General features: G+C 32.7%; 1 protein-coding gene across 1 annotated transcript in view; it reads right to left on the bottom strand.

The window, feature by feature from the left end:
• The window catches only part of Ptprq (protein tyrosine phosphatase receptor type Q), a 199,963-nt gene that overhangs the window by 173,023 nt on the left and 9,586 nt on the right, over nt 1-17,354 (bottom strand). Inside the window, exons 6-9 of the mRNA XM_076853152.1 lie at nt 15,765-16,014; nt 13,793-13,921; nt 10,980-11,126; nt 5,006-5,178 (exon numbers count right to left, since the gene is read on the bottom strand). Of these exons, the coding sequence (XP_076709267.1) occupies nt 5,006-5,178; nt 10,980-11,126; nt 13,793-13,921; nt 15,765-16,014 (699 nt within the window). The remainder of the gene's footprint in view (nt 1-5,005; nt 5,179-10,979; nt 11,127-13,792; nt 13,922-15,764; nt 16,015-17,354) is intronic.

Genomic DNA, 17,354 nt, shown 5'->3' with positions numbered 1-17,354 from the left:
AATGTGGCTTAGTGGGTTCCATCCTCAATAAAAAAAAAAAAACCCTAAAAACAGGGAACTGGAAGTTAAACAAAGCTCATTGCAACATTCAAAAGTTTGGGATCCATCAGTGCCGTGCTACTGACATTCTGTATTAGATAATTTCATCATGGGGAGCTGTCCTGTGCAGCATAAAATGTTTAGCGATATCCCTGGTCCATAACCACCAGAAACACCCTCCCACTTGTGACATTGAAAATGTCTTCAGAGATTACCATATGTCTCCTGGAGAGCACAGTTGCCCCCAGTTGAAAACCCTTGAGTCAGAGAATGTCACAATTCATCAACATGAAAGACCTTGCATATGCTACCCGGGAATCCTTGGAATTTATGTGAAAGAATTAGAAGTCTTCAGAGTTAAATTCCTAATCCACCTGAATAAACCAACTTGATTTTACATATAATAATCTTCGTTAAAGCAAGTGCAATTTTATTTTTTATTTTATTTTTTAAAAAGCTATTATATCTATCAATTTAGACTCACTGGAGTTCTAGTGAATTGAATTAATGAAATGTTTGACTTATTCTTAATACTTCTATTTTAAAATAGACATAATTGATACCGTTAAGAAGTAATCAAAAGAAAGTTTACAATTAGCACATGTCTGGAAACTTCCTTAAGGATACTGTGTCATTCTACACATTGTTCTGGTGAAGGAATCCTTAAGGCTCACTAAAGCAAACACACCTCAAAGGCCTACTAAGTAAGGTTCAGTCCTCGGCCTCATTTTGTACCAACTGGTGGGGCACTTAGTTGCCTTTCTTCCCAGGTTCACCAGTGATGAATTTTGATATACTCAAGGAGTATGTACAATGAAAAGATGTACTGACATTAATATCAGAGGTTTATAATACTTAGGCAGCAAAAGAATGTCTATTGGAGGAAAAATGTTAGGCTTCTAATAGAAGAACAAGTACAGGATGAAATCAAAGTGTGAAATTCAATTAAAAAATAGCTTCTTGGAGGGATGACTTTAAAGGTTTTCAAACTTCAGATCCAAGGAAATTAATTTTTATGTTTGACTATTTTGGTCGAAGGAGAAAATAATCCCAATAATCAATCCTCAAGCTGATTCTAGTTAAATGCCATACAGAATATTGTTTTCATTTGAGTGAGAGACTTATTGACAAACCAGGAAATACACATTGGAGAATAATCCATGATAAGAAGGACCTGAAATCATAACTTGTAAAAACAGAATATAAAGCCTTAGGGAAACTATGTCCATGGTTCCATCGAAGACAAAAGTTAAAATGTTATGTAATATTTTTATTATTTAAAAGACTAACATTTCAAGATATTGTGTGTCCACTAGAATGTTAAACATTTTGTCCCTGTGATCTCACTTCATTAGATCCTAAAGAGATATTAACTCCACTTTACAGTCACGTATTCAAGTTCACAAAACTGTTGATAGCAGAGGTAGGACAGGAGCACATTTCTATGGTTCCAAGTCTCCTGATCATACCACTGTAATCTATGATGTGGGTCCAGAGAGCAGAGTCAGGACTAACTAACTGGTAAACATTATAGGGCAAATAGTTCAAAGCAGCTAAATAACAAGGCAGTTTCTTATTCTCTTGTGTACATTCTGGGCCTAACAGAACTTCACTGTCACTTGATAAACAGATGCTGTGGGATCATAAAGAAGAATGTTTTAAAGCTTATTGACTGCTTTTATGGTAATGAATACCCAATCATCAGAGTTGATCAAATACTTTAACAGAGGCTGGATTTCTAACCATTCCTTAGGAATGCTATAGATGAGGTTCATATATAAGTTGAGAAGCTGAAATAAGTCTTCAAGCCCTGAGATTCCATTTTTTAACATAATTTTTAAAATATCCATTTAAATATCAAAAGTAAAATCTTACACATATTTTGAATTGTTTAAATATACCCTACTTATTAAGATACAAATAATTCATGAAGGGTGAATGGAAAAAAATTCCATAAAGGTTATGAGACCAGATCAAGCCTAGCATAGGAGGATTATATTTTAATATTTTTAAAGGTTCATCATTGGGATATAGTCACATGGTTAACAAAACTAAAACCAAGGAGTGATAAAGAATTTGTAATGAAAATAACAATGCTGTTCATATCTTCCCTATTTCAAGCCTTTCTCCTCAGAAGCAACACTTCTACCCATTTCTACCTCTTAGTGTTTATTCAATCACTAAACAGCATGTTCACATACTCCATTATGTTAGCATTTATTGACTTTCTTCTTTTTATGATAGTGAGGCATTCTCAATTTTTATTTTGTTATTTTTATCCTGTAAATAGTATTCTAAAGACTAGAAGGATAATTTTCATGGGTATGTGAAACATGAGGCAGTGGACTGGAACAGTATGGTGGTAGCCTCTCAGGGGGTCCTGTCATCCCCACCAACTGCTATTGATGCTTTTGCATACTCTCTCACCTTGTGTTAGAAGAGACCTGTGGCTTGCATGTAACCAATAGAATAATAGGGATGGAACGTTACTCCCATAACCATTACCTTATATAGACCCTCCCTGCTGGTTTGCTGTTCCTTAAACAACCTTTATGTCAGAGACCAAGGGAGTACACAGTCTAAGGGATGAGGGAATTCTAAGTCTGCAACTCTACACCAAGGCTTTAAGTCAGCCACTCCTCAGACCATGTTCTTCACATACTTGTGTGTCCTGTGGAAGCCTCACAAGTCACCATTGTTGTCCCAGGACTTCTGTATTTTCAGTATCATGCTTCATCAGTACTTCACAACCTTCTTCCCACTTCCCATTCCCATATCCTATTATCCCAAGGAGGAGGGTTGTTTTGTTTTATGGGGAGAAATTAGTTTAGATATAATGAACTGTGCCAGAACCTTCCCACATCAGATACAAGTAGAAATTCATAATGTCAGAGAGAAAGGTCAGAGTGCAAAGCCAGGCAAAGGAATCACATACAAACAGGAAGCAGTGACTGAAACTGTGAAACCATACAAAGAGAGTGTTATGAGGTGGCTGAAAACAGAGCCCCCCAGAACACCTGTATCATAGAGTCAGAAAACAATAATAATAAGAACTAGCTCTTTTTATTTTCTTCATTTTTAAATGTTTAAAGCCAAAGTATTGCAAAGTCACAACACAGAAAAGCAGAAGAAGAAATAAGAAGAAAATAGTGATGTGCTAAGGACACAGGCCATCTGGATTTAGAGCATCTGCTACTTTCATCTCCCATCACTCTCCTGAAAGGTGAACCCAAACACCAATCACATGGGAAAGCATATGTATCAAAAATGAGTTCGATCTAACAAAAAAGATACTATCACAAACATAAAGTAGAATGTTTTCTTCTACTGTGAGAAGATAAGGGAATATTGAATGTCAAGTAGAGTTAAAGGTCCAATACCGAGAATCATAATCAAAACAGGTCACAATAATTAGCATCCCACTATGTTCCAGACACAGTTCTAAGCTGTTTGCATACATTAACTCATTAAATCCCCATCAACCCTTTGTTCCAGGAACCTATAACCTCTGCTTCAAAGAACAGGATTCTGAAGTTTGAACTATGCCAGGATTGAGTCATTGGTAATGGCAGAACTAGCTGTCTCTTGGGCTTACAAGCAACTCTTTTGCTGTCCACACTGTAAGAGACTAGATCCACATCAGGATTTAAATCCAGATGTGTAGGCTCCAAAGAATATGTTCTCTCTACATCACAGGAATTGCACACCAGATAGAGGCAGAATCACAAGCCTTTCTATAATCACTTAGCTTCAAGAGAAAAACAGGTCTGGCTGGCCATTCAATAGATGTTATCAGCATAAGTGGGAGACCTGTTACCTGGTCCAAAGAAGGTTTTGTCTAATTTAAGACCTTCTCAGCAGGAATAAAGGTTTATGCTTTTGCCCTTTGCCTGAGTTTTCAACTAGAGTATCAGAGGAAGCATAACTCAACATCCTTTACACAGAGGAAAGGAGTCAACACAAGATTAAAATTTAACCCTGGGACGGAGATGGTGAGCAACTTGGACTGACAAGTCCTGATGGCCAGAGGGCACTAACTACATGGTAAGGTCAACTGTCAAATGTCAGAACTGTGGGACTAGAAATAGAGTATCAGTAAGTGTGGGGAAAAGTAACAGCACAGGTAGCAGGAGCAGCAATCCTGAACCCTAACAATAGAAGCCAGTTATTGAATAACTTTTAGGTATCACTTTGGACCATGGCTGCACTGGTCCAAAGTATGTTTATTCTTTTGAGTGCCCCAGGGAGCTGCCAGTACCTCAACATGACTAGCCTGGAGGCTGAAGGGGTCTTCACCAAGTGAGCAGCTGGCTAAGTGAGGTAAACAGAGATACTGATGCCAAATCACTGCTGCCTGCACTTCCCAGCACAAATAAAGGGTGGGGGGAATGAGATTTCCAGGATGGATAAATGCAAACATATTGTCAAAAGATCCTGTTCCTCTCATTTTAAATCTATGAAAGGCTAAATCTCTTTTAGTTCTATGATTTCTTTAATCAAATATGTTTTTTTAAAAAATAAGGCAGCTCTGAGAAATTTAGCTTCCCAAGACCAAACAGGACAAAATCCTTTGTCAACAACAGCTACTAAAATCACTGTGTCTTTTCATTGGCAACTGTTCCAAATTACAATCCTCTGAAAGAGTATTAAAGTCATAACAGGAGTTTCCAAACAATTCATTAACTGAATTAGCATAATAAAATTCGAATACAGAAGTACCTTTAGTTCTGCCTAATTGCTCAATTAACATTTTTCATATGCTGAAAAAGGAAAATAGCATTTAACTAATAATATATGTCCTAAAATGAAATATGATCTAGCCACATAATCAACATGCCCCAATTTACATCACTTTCTACTAGGAAGCTTGTCAAATTGTTTATGTGGAAGGCTGGCAAATCTTCTAAATTTTCATGGCCAGAACTAAGAAGAAAGGGCTCACAAGGTGGAAATGAAAGTGTAATACCTCATCTTTTCCTGTAAGCAAGGTATTTTCCAAAACTACCCCAGTCTCTGAAACCAACACTTTCACTCGATATTGGTTAATGATTCCATTTGGTTGTCGTGGTTTTCTCCAAGTAATTCTAATTTCTGTGGCTTCTACATCTGCTAGTTGTAAATCAAATATTGCACCTGGAACTAAAAGAAAAAAGGGTGGGCCTTAAAAATACATTTTAAAATAAAAAATATTCCCTAACTACTTAGCTCATGATTTAAAATATGTAATCAATTCTATAAGAAAACTAACTAAAACAATTTACTAATTTATTAAAAATCAAATATAAGAGTCTCTAAATATATGGACATTTGAAGTTAAATATCTGCACAATTTCCTCAAAATGTAAATAAAGGGTAAGATAACATAAAATAATTTTCCAAAATCAAACTGCCATAATATTTGGTTGTAACAAATTAATTCATAATAATTTTCCTTGAGAAGCTATCTGTGAATGTTAATGCCCAATTGAAACCTTGAAGGCTTCATAAAAATTACAATAATATATCAAAAAAAGAATATCCAGAAAACTTCAAAAAAATCATACAATAATTTCAATTAAGCCATCTTTTAATTTATTGCACGAAAATTTGTGAAGAACTGATTGATTTTTTTTTTCTGCTGAATTTTCAAATTGGTTATGTGAGCCTCAAATTTCAAGTGGCTTCATCCTTTGTAGTAGTAAAAAAAAAAAAAAATAGGGATAAATTAACAATTGGTTCAAGACAATGCACCACAGGCTTAAAGCAAACTAGTTATAAAATCATCCACAGTGACATTTGGGAAACCTCCCAGTGCCCCAAAAGTAATGAACCAAAGATAAACATGTCCTGGGCTTTTGACTACTCTGTTTATAGCTCATTATATAATTACAAATAGCCTTCTGATTCTGACTTACCTTATCTATAATGAGGCTAAAATTTTATCTTTCCTTTAACCACACAAGGCTACTATAAGGAATAAATGGTTCAAGGGAATTTCCAACACGTAGGTTCAAGAAAGAGAAAAAACGCCATAAAAATATTATCCCTTATGATTTATCTTCCTAAGCTATTTGACAATGGGATAGGTATAGCAAACTCTAGTTAGAAGAAAGACACATTGTTTTAAAAGGAAACAGAAGAATGACTCCATTCCCTTTAAGACTGTAGAAAGAAATTAAAAATAATACCACAACTCCCATAAACAGCACTTACAACTGGAGAATATAATTATGCTTAAATTAATCATGTAGTAAATTATAACTATGGAATTCTCATCTGATAGATTAAGAAGTTTTTCTTTGTCTCTGTTAAATAACCAGAAAAGAACCCTCCTAGATATTGTAACCATATAAATATTTCTAAATATTTCATGGATAGTTTGTGGCTAAGTGTATGAATTAACCATTCTGGTGGTCAAGATTCCAGTGTCCAGCATGGACAAAACCCATGTTTAAAACTGAGACACAAACATAACATGGGAGCACCTACAATTTGCTAGTTCTTTGAATTTGATTTTCTAAAAACATTTCAGTCTCTGAATATAGAAGGATAACTCTTTAGATGATCTCCTCCCACAGATGTTTTAATCTCACAGAAAAATACAATTTTCTGCAGAAGGATACAGGAAACTTCTCTATCCATCCTGGGACTAGAACCCCATGACAAGAGTCACTAGCTCATCATTCAAAAGAATGAATGCTCTTCACATAAACACTGCTGTAGGCACCTGAGAAGAGGAGAATGAAGACAGACAAAACCCTATTACAGGCTACATCCTATAAAAATTTTATTTCATTAAAATATACCTAGTACCTATATTCCTATCACTATTTTTGCTCATGTACTTTTTTCAATGGTAGAAAGACTTTCCAATTAATTGTGGAAATAATACAGCTATTTAAATAGCAAACCTCCCATTCCACCTTTCTTTTACACATTATTTTGGGGTTACTATGTAGAAAATATCTTAGCCAGCATTGCATAACATAAATCATACAAGATATTGGGCATTTTCACACCTAATTTGAACTGACAAAAAATCTTCACTAAAAGCCAGTTTAATGATTACATTGATCAGATTAATCAGACAACTGAACTGTACCTATTGAAGAATAAGTGAAATGGTCCAACCCTCCTAACCTCCTAATGTAACACAGTAATGTGGTAGGAGGATATCAAATATACTCAGTAGAGCAGAAAAAAAAAAAAAAATATATATATATATATATATATATATATATATATATATATGTCTTGTTTTGCAAGCCAGACCTATAAATGGTAGCAAACATTGTTTATCTTTTATATTTTTCAATAAAACAAGTATTGTCCCATGATACTAGTACCTCAAATTAAAATTCAAGTAAGGATTAAGTGGTTCTATATTTTCCTATGAGGGGGGAAAAGCTCAGAGGATAAAGGAAATGGAGTAGACAGCATTGTATCTTGTCTTCAGAAATATACTTGATCTGTTATACCACAAATTCTTACAGAGAAATCAGAGAAGTGTGGATTATATCTAATTCCTTTAATATTGATACAAAATTCACTAAAGAAAACCAAACACATAAGACGATTAGTCATGGTGCAGCATCAGTTCTGAAAGTGTTGCCCACAGGGAATACCTTAGAGTCATTACCAAGTCAACACAAAATCTTACTAGTAAATGAAAAACAGAATAAATATATGATTGGTCAAACATATTCCAAATGGTCTGAGGTTCTCAAATGAAAAACTATTGCAAGAAATTTAATAGGGGCAAATAATATTCTAGCAAATAAAATACACTATATGACTTTTTTCACTTTCTAGCAAATTAAACTCCCATTAGAAGAGCATTTCAGGAAAAAAGTATTAAAAATAAAAGCATTGGAAATCACAAAATTGACAGGTTCTCGGTGTTTCTCCAACAAAGATTTTATACTATTTTGCAATTACTAAGGACAAAAGTCTTCAATCCCATAGTTTGTTTATGGTAGAAAATACACATTTCAAAAATGTGTTTGATTTTAAAAAATACTGACCCTACTTATATTTGACACCAGTGACAGAGAAATTATTAGGCTATACTGAAGCAATAAATTTATGTATGATTTTTTAACTTCCATACAAATAAGAAAATGTTGTTGCCTGTGTTACATTTATCAGCATTATCTAGTTTTAGAATTTGCAACTCTATGACATTTTATAACACTGGAGATTATTAAGTTATTGATTTTTCTCCAAATCATCTCTATTTCTTGCCTATGTAGATATCTACTCAGTACATATCAGTATATAATATATATTAAAGAATATATGTATAAAAATCTTAGAAAAAAGATAGGGTAATTTTATAACAGGAAGGTTTTTTTTTTTTTTTTTTTTTTTTTTTTTTTTTTTTTTTTTTTTGCTTCTAGGGATTTAATCCAGGAACACTTTACCACTGACCTATATCTCCAGCCCTTTTTGCTTTTTATTTTGAGACAGAGTCTCACTAAGTTGCTTAGGGCCTCCTTAAGTTTCCAAGGCTGGCCTCAAACTTGTATCCTCCTTCCCGAGTTACTGGGATTACAGGTGTGAGGCCAGAAGGAAGTTGATTTGTTTCTGATGAAGTAGACTATGGATCATAACATCCTCAGCAATAAACCCTCTGCAATGTGAAAACACACATTATTCACTATACAAGGTCAATTCAATGTTTGTCTATGAATACTAGGAGCTTTATCAGAATCCCAGTTGTTTGAAAAGGTATTAATTTTAAACAAGAAAACTAGTCCTAATTATTTTTTAAATAGACTGGAGAGTACTTTTAAATATGGGAAATAAGTTAACTTGAGTAACCTTAATTACAATACAAGGAAAATAATGGTTTAAATAAATTTTTCATTTATTGTTGGAGAAATAAATGAAAAATAATAATCTAAAATTAAGATACCAATTTTAACTGGATCTAGATATTTCTAATGAATTATTATATTGTTCTCATTTAGTTTAAAGATTCCCTTATTTCAAACTTTTATTATTGGGACCAAGATCAATTATTATTGTCAGAAGCATAAAGAGTCACTTGATGCTTTTGCCAGAGCATTCCAATGAAGCAATGCCTGAGGCTGAACAATCCCCCCAGAGAACTTCATGGAGGAAGGTGGGCATTAAGAGGTAAGACCCAAGCCGCAGGATGAAACTCAGGACAAATTGCTTTTTTTACAGGGCAAATAGAGTCATCTGTTCAAGATGATTTGGTATGAAAAATAGCCCATATGAGAAGCATTGAACAATGTCTTTAAAGTTCTACTTATTTTGTGAATAAAAAATACGGAAACAAAGGGAAATAAATTTTTAAGTGATATCCAAAGCAAACACATAGCATTACATGTGATCATATATTATCTAGTTCTCTGTCTTTGTCAAACAGTTTAGGCCAAGAATGATAATGATAAACAATTATCTTAAATTAACAGATTGAGTTTAGAAGCAACAAAATCAGCTGGACCTGAAACAAGTCAAAAGTTTAGGATGTATTTAATTGTATAATATAAGAATAGAAATTAATGGGTCAAATAGTTGGTTGAGAAAGTGCTATTAAAACCAAATTCCAGGAGTCTGCAGTATTTAATAGCCATCCATAAACATGTCTAGCTTACTGAGAAATTCTTAAGAGCAGTTTTTACATGGAGATAGGGCAAAAACTTAAGGTCTAATGGGAATCCACAAAAAAACAAGATTCTTCTGATAGACATTGGTAAATTTTTAGTATGAAAAAGTGAGAGCATTTTCCTATGAGTATGCATTCCTGGACATTAAAATTTTCATTTGGGAAAAAAAAACACTTTTTTTTTTTTTTTTTTTTTTTTACATTCTTTACAAACTCAAAATATTACCAAGGTTTGTTTCTTTGAAGGGGAAGATGTACAAAATTTTCTAATGGTTGGTGCCCTCTAATGGTCAGATACTTGAATGATTTATCTGATGAATGCATGCCCAATTTAGTTTGTGTGTGTTTGTGTTTGTGTGTGTGTGGGTGTGTGTGTGTGTGTGTGTGTGTGTGTGTGTGTGTGTAGCCCCACAAGTGTATATTTAACATAACAGTTATTGTGTATTAGCTCCCATACCAACAAAATGTGGAAAGAATTTATTGTCAAAATGATTTTTTAAAGAATTTATTATAAAAATGATTTTATTATCAATAATTATAATCTCTAAATAGAAATGAAGATATTTAGCAAGTGTAGTGTGAGCTGGGAAAATGTTATGAAATAGTATAATCAGCATTTTCTAAAACAGTAGAATTCACCTAAAGTAATCATGCTTAAAAAATAAATGAGAAAATTTATTGATTAGAAATAGTATTTTGATAATTTTAGTAAATGCTGGTAAATCTGTATTAGGGACCCATTAAGAATCCTCACTTGCTTAGAATTCCCTTTGATTATAAACAGTTTGTTAATAGGCATTGAGAATATAGAAATTCCTATGAAAACTACTTTTGTGAAAAAAAAATTCCACCATAAACAATGTGGTTAAACATTAATTGTGTTCATTTTAAGTTATGACTTCTTCAGGTTTTGCCCAAATTCATTGTGAGTTCCTAACAGACTAAAACTGCATATATGTCTTTATCTTGTTTGATATTTGGCTACTTTTATAATGAAGTATGCTATAAGTTTAATGTTCTGGAGAATGTATATTCAGAGCAAATTAGGTAAGAGTTTAAAAAAGAAATAATGCTGGGACTGGAGTTGTGGCTCAGAGGCAGAGCACTTGCCTAGCATGTGAAAGGCCCTGGGTTCAATCCTCAGCACCACATAAAAATAAATAAATAAAATAAAGGTATTGTTTCCAACTACAACTAAAAAATAAATATGAAAATGAAATAATGTTAATTAAATATAAGCCAAATTGCTTTATTTTTACCAACTCAATAAAATTGATAAGTTATCAAAAATATCTCATTAACTCCCTAAAAGAGATACTCTTACCATCTGGAGGAGTGAATATGGAAAGATTTGACTTGGGTCCAACCCCTGCATTGGTTTCAGCAGCAACATAGACATCATACAGTGTATATGGTGTTAAGTTAGTGAATGAAAATTTAAGGTCTTTTGTGCTATTATCCAAAATACGACCTACAAAAAAGCAGAAGATGCCTATGGATTATTTTTTGTCAAGCATGTAATCATTCTCATTTTTACATATAGAGCCAAGGACAATAACCAAAGTGTTAACCTATATAGTAACATTTGTTATTATAATATTAAAAGTGAATATATTTTAAACATTTGGCTTAATTGTAGATTGATACTACTTTAACTAAAACAATTAAAAAATCATGAAAATAATCCAGTGTTTAAAATTACTTTTATTGTCATAAAAATCTGTTGAATACCATGTTATTTTGGACATATTTAAGGGAAACACCAGATCTTATCAACATAAAAATAGTGACAGTATTTCATATTTAATTTATTCAATGTCAATGCTAAATTTTCTGTAAGAAGATATCTTTTCTGGAAGAAGATATATTTTGAAAATATTTCTAGCTTAACTTGTGAACAAAATTTTTGAATAGTCAATCAGCAAAACTCCTTAAATCCTCAACTTACCTCTGATTATTTCCTTCACCTTTTTCTCTAATTGAAACCTGCATATTCTCTAAGTACACTTGCTTCTGTTCCTCTGTAGCCACTCACAAACAGCGGTAGTCTATTTTTTTCACCACAGGTCTCATGATTAGGCCTCAGGTGTGAGAGATATTCTATCTGTTCCTTACTGACCCACCTGGGACCACTCCTGCTGCCTCCTTATAAACCCCACAGCTTTAAACCCCACATCATCAATGACATCTCCTAGCCCTCCAGGTCTTATTCTAGGTGGTTTAGCTCTTGGTTGAATGCTGCCATTTTAATTTGTGGTGATATTAATATCCTGAAAGATGATCACTAAATCATGCTGACTTCTCCATAATATATTTCTACATCCTATCTCAGCTACTTCTTCTAGGCCATAAATTAGCACCACTACCAATAACTATAAATCATTCATTAGCTCTATTCCATGCAACTGTTTTTGACCACTTTTCTATATCTCTTCTTCACGTATTCTAGGACCTGAAACAACAATTCTCTAAGTGCACTGGAATTTCCACTTCAATCCCTTTATCTTACTACCTATTTTATTTTTCATTTTGTTTAGTCACCATTTGATGCTTTATCTAGCCTCAATGTCATAGTCAAATGCAATGGCTGTCTTATAGAAATTCTCATTTCCCTTAAACTTCTCTTGTTGAAGGAACTGAAGAAAAGCACAATAAATACCATTTCAACTGACCCTATATTGTTATCTTGATCCAATTCCTGGATTAGATTCCATTCCATTTAAAAAGACGTTAACTTCTGCCTATGCAATCATCATTCCAACAATTCTCATCTTTCCTATTATTTTTTCTTTCTTTTCAGCAAACAAACATGGTTTATTTGTTCCTAATAAAAAAAATCTGTTGACTCTGATCACCCTACACATACTGCATTCACGACTTCACTTTGCAGCAAAACTCAAGAGTGTCTATATCCTCTATTTCAATGATCTTCTCCTATTCTTTCTGAAACCATTTCAATGGTTTCAGGGTGGAGTATCACCATAATTGCTCTTGCCACAATCACTAGTGATTTCATGTTGCTAACTGCCATAGTTGCTAAATGCATCTTAAAATATCAGCCAGTCTAAAAAGAAGAAAGTTTCCCTCAGTAAAGTTGTGAAAAATAATATCAGATAGAAAAGATGTATCAGAAAACTATCATTTTTTAAGGAACCACACATATTTCAGAATTTTAGAAACATAAGTTACTGAAGGATGAAAAATAGAGGTTGCTTATGTGCTTCATACCATAGGAATTTCAAAATGAAATGCTTTGGAAATTTGGATCTTTTTTGATTGTTCCAAATAATAACAATATGTAGATTTGTGTTGTTTCATCATTGTTTGAAGGAAATTTCTTTCATAGAACAAAAGGTTCTCAGATTAAGAGAGAATTTTAGAGTTTCTTTAATTCACGTCCCACAGTACAATATTTGAACTCCCTAAATTATTTGTAGCAAGTGATGAGGTCCTGTTTGTTTTCAATGGATAAATTGTCATCTTGTGACATTTTTCAAATTATTATTTTTAATAGACTTCATTTTCAGAACTGTTTTAGGTTAACAGTGAAGTTGAGCTAAAGGTATAGAGAATTCCCATGTAATTATCAAAGCACAATGATGATTAAAAATAGATTCATTATCCTAAGTAGAAATTTGATTTAATATAATCTAAATCCATTGTTCTTCATAAATATAAATCAAGGTCTTGGACTGGAGCTGTAGCTCAGTGGTAGAGCTCTTCTTGCCTAGCATGCATGAGGCACTGGGTTTGATCCTCAGCATCATATAAAAATAAACAAATAAAATAAAGGCATTCTATCTATCTACAGCTAAACAAAAATTTCTTTAAAAAATAAGTCTTCTTGTTTAAATACCTTGAAGGGTCATATCTCCTCCAATGCTTCCTTTCTTGGGGAGTAGTCTCTAGTTCCTTTACCTCCACATGAATAGTGGAGGTAAAGGAACTAGAGTTAGACTCACTAATGGTTTTAAGCAAAAAAGTCCAAAGGACTTCCTTGTTATTTTTTTTTTTTTATATTTTCCTCAGGTTTAGTGTTTTTAAAAAGGAGGTTGGTAGTTTTTAAATGTTTGATACTAGTAATGCATTTAACAGTTTTTACTCCAAAAGGTAAACACAAAATCAATTAAGACTTACCTGACGGCCCATATAATTCAACTCTATAACTAAACTTCCCTGTTACTATACTTGGTGGGTCCCACGAAATTGAAAAGGACTTTCCTGTAACATTGCCTGCTATACAGTTTTGTGGTGGTCCTTCAGGCACTGAAATTATTATAGAAAAAAATGAACATATAATACATATTTTAAATAAAGGGATATCCTATTAAATACACATAATAAGACATAAAATCATGGAAAAAAATCTAATAGCAAAGCGTTTTTTAACATACAGGAAAAATAGAGTATAATTAAAGAATTTGAGTAAGACTTGCTGAATCATCAGATTAACTTGTAAATATACAACAATTACTAATTTTATTTAGAACTCTGTGTGATTTCACATGTAATTTCATTCTTATATTCACTATAACATTCATAGTAAATGCTACATTGTCATCAAATATATATACCTGCATATACATCCTATTTGACAACACCTGAATATCTGCTGATGAACATTTTCTGTTGGATGGATAGGTGAAAGGGTCAAAAATATAACTCTCAGAATTTATTGGAAATGATCTTTACTGTTTAGTACCAATATCTGTCTTTGGTTCTGAGAGGAAATTTACAATACACTGTTACAAGATTCAACTGTAATACTCATAATATATAAAAGTAATAATAACATTTTAAAATATCTAATTTTCACAGCTATTTCTATATCTTATTCTCTTTTAATTGAAATGAAACAATTACAAGTGTTTATTCAAAACAAAATTCTTGTTTACAGATTTTATTTTATGTAATACTAATGAATTTTTTTATATTTTAAAAGAAGTAACAAGTATAGGGTTGGGGTTGGGGTTCAATGGTAGAGTGCTTGCCTAACACGTGTAAGGCACTAGGTTCGATTCTCAGGACTGCAAACAAATAAATGAATAAAATAAAGGTTCATCAACATCTAAAAAATATTTTCTTAAAAAGAAGTAACACATATAGACAAAGGAAAAGATTTGATTCAGAGATGATTATTTAAATTAAGAAAAAGTAATTTCAAACTTATGTATGATAGAAAATAATAGAAGCTGACAATAATAACACTAGGAAAAAAAGAGTATCCTTTAGTGAAATTATCCTGCTAATAATTTCCAGTATACACTAAAATTAATAACTGCAACTGAATTCCTGTTACTATATTATGACATACATAATATATCAGACATTTATTATGTATATGATATGTAAACTATGTATATATCAATATTATGATATGTATGAGTATTCATGTAGACATAATATCATATCAAGTATCTACAATGTAGATAATATGTATGCTAATGTGTAGATATTATGGTACTATGTCAGTAACCATATAAACTTATATACATATATTCAAGAATATAAATACTCAAACCTAAGAAATATGTCCTCTTAGAATTTATTTAATCCTAACACCATTATTTAATCCTAACAACACATTCATACTGAAGTTACTGTTTCCATCTCCATTTTTCAGATGATAAAACTATCCTGCAAAGATGATATAAGTAGGTATATATTTGAGCCACAGCTTTTATCTGATACTGAATGGTAATCATATGCTAGTTCTGCTATTGCAGGTATTACTTCTACATCAGATAACACGCATAACATATTAAAGATGATTTAGAAAGGCAGAGTTGATTGTGAAAAAATTGCTGAGGTCATAGAATGATAAATGCTGACCATTGGATCATAGTTAGCAGCTGAGGAATCCTTCATTTCAAATCTTTTTTTTTGTTTGTTTTTTGTTTGTTTGTTTTTTACATACTTAGTTTAGTACCATAATATAAAAGAAAATCAAAATTTTTAGATACTGCAGATGGGATGTTTATTATCTATTACCAGAGGGAAAACAGTTATGAAAAAGTAAAGAAGGTTAACAAAATAATCTAAATGGAAAACAGGAAAGATTATTTCATAAATAATTTGAATATTTTTTTCTAACCAAATGAAAGCATACCTGATTCTGGTGTTCTGACAATGGTACTATCAATATAACCTGCTTCAGTTGTAACAGCTGAAACTTCAAAAAGATAGGTTGTGTAAGGTCTCAAATGTGTCACTACAAAACTGATAGGCTCTTTCCACACAGAGCTGATCCTACTCCTCGTCAACGAGCTCGATGTATATGTGGTACGCGATGGAGGCGTGACTCTACCAAGGGTTGGAGAAGGGCTGGAGGTACTCCACAGAAAAGAGTCACTGTTCTCCTGGTGAGTAAGATGAACACCAATAGGAAAATAATGTGATATCACTGGGTAAACATACAAAAAAATCACTTCTGTCTTTTTCCTTTATATTCCAAATACTGATTGTCAATGTGTGTGTGTGTTTGTGTGTGTGTGTGTGTTTGAGAGAGAGAAAGATTTTAGAAGATTATATTATGGGTAAATTTGCTATATGGTAATTAGTCCACTTATGTCTACAATTTTAGAACACAATATATGTATTATATTCTTTATACTTTAATCTTTCTTATGGGTAGGATTAAAAGTGGTTTAAAATAAAGGTAAAACTATAGTAGGAATGTTGAAAATGCATGTTAACAGTCTAAGAGCCAAAGAGCTAAAATAATTTTAAGTATAACCACTTTATAACTGTTAGCATCATTTTTTTATCATAAGTCCTCAAAATATATCACTACTAAAACATGTTAGGTGTGACCATATGTGCATAGGCATGTGTGTGTATTAGAAATGTATCATAATTTGAAAACGAAGATTTTGAGATTTCTACAAATGATTTTTAAAAAATTGTTTTGTTTGAATGCTTCTCCATCAGTAATACCTCAATAATCACCAAAATTATTTTAGGAAAAGCATTATTATAGTACTTCTTGATGATTCTCTTTGATGATTAGAATGACAAATTATTTTTGTTTCGTTTTGTTTTGTGTGATACTAGGGATTGAATCCAGGGCTTTGTGAACCCTAGGCAAGTGTTCTACCACTAAGCCACATCCCCAGGCCCCCCCAAAAATTTCTCTCCCCAAGGTATACACTATAAAAACTAAATCTAACTCTTTCCAATTAATCCTTGAAAACTAAATTTCCTACATGTACAAATATAACCATTCCTCCAATCATCTTACACATTTCCGCCTCAGGGACTTAAAATATGTCCTCTGCCTCTAACTTTTCTACATGCTTATCCCAAGGTGACTTCTTTCATGAAGTTTTATTCCAGAGCTTCTTTATTTTGGTACAGAGGATAAAACTCAGGAGTACTCAAGCACTGAGTCACATCCCCAGCCCTATTTAGTATTTTATTTAGAGAAAGGGTCTCACTGAATTGCTTAGCACCTCGCCCTTGCTGAGGCTGGCTTTGAACTCACAATCCTCCTGCCTCAGCTTCCTGAGCCTCTGGGATTTCAGACATATGCCACAGCACCTGGCTTATTCCAGAGCTTCTTAAGAGCTTTTCATCTTTCTCCCAATTGCCTCCAATGATTCGTATAGATAAATGTGTGTCACATGACACTATGACCTAGTAGTATGAGTAATGAGGTAAAAATAAGCACTTTGGTGAAATATATAGTATCCAGATGCCA

The sequence above is a fragment of the Callospermophilus lateralis genome, chromosome 4 (genome assembly GCF_048772815.1).
Source record: "Callospermophilus lateralis isolate mCalLat2 chromosome 4, mCalLat2.hap1, whole genome shotgun sequence".
Lineage (NCBI taxonomy): Eukaryota > Metazoa > Chordata > Mammalia > Rodentia > Sciuridae > Callospermophilus > Callospermophilus lateralis.
Note: the sequence above shows the minus strand (reverse complement) of the source record. Positions and strands in the feature narration are given on the sequence as shown.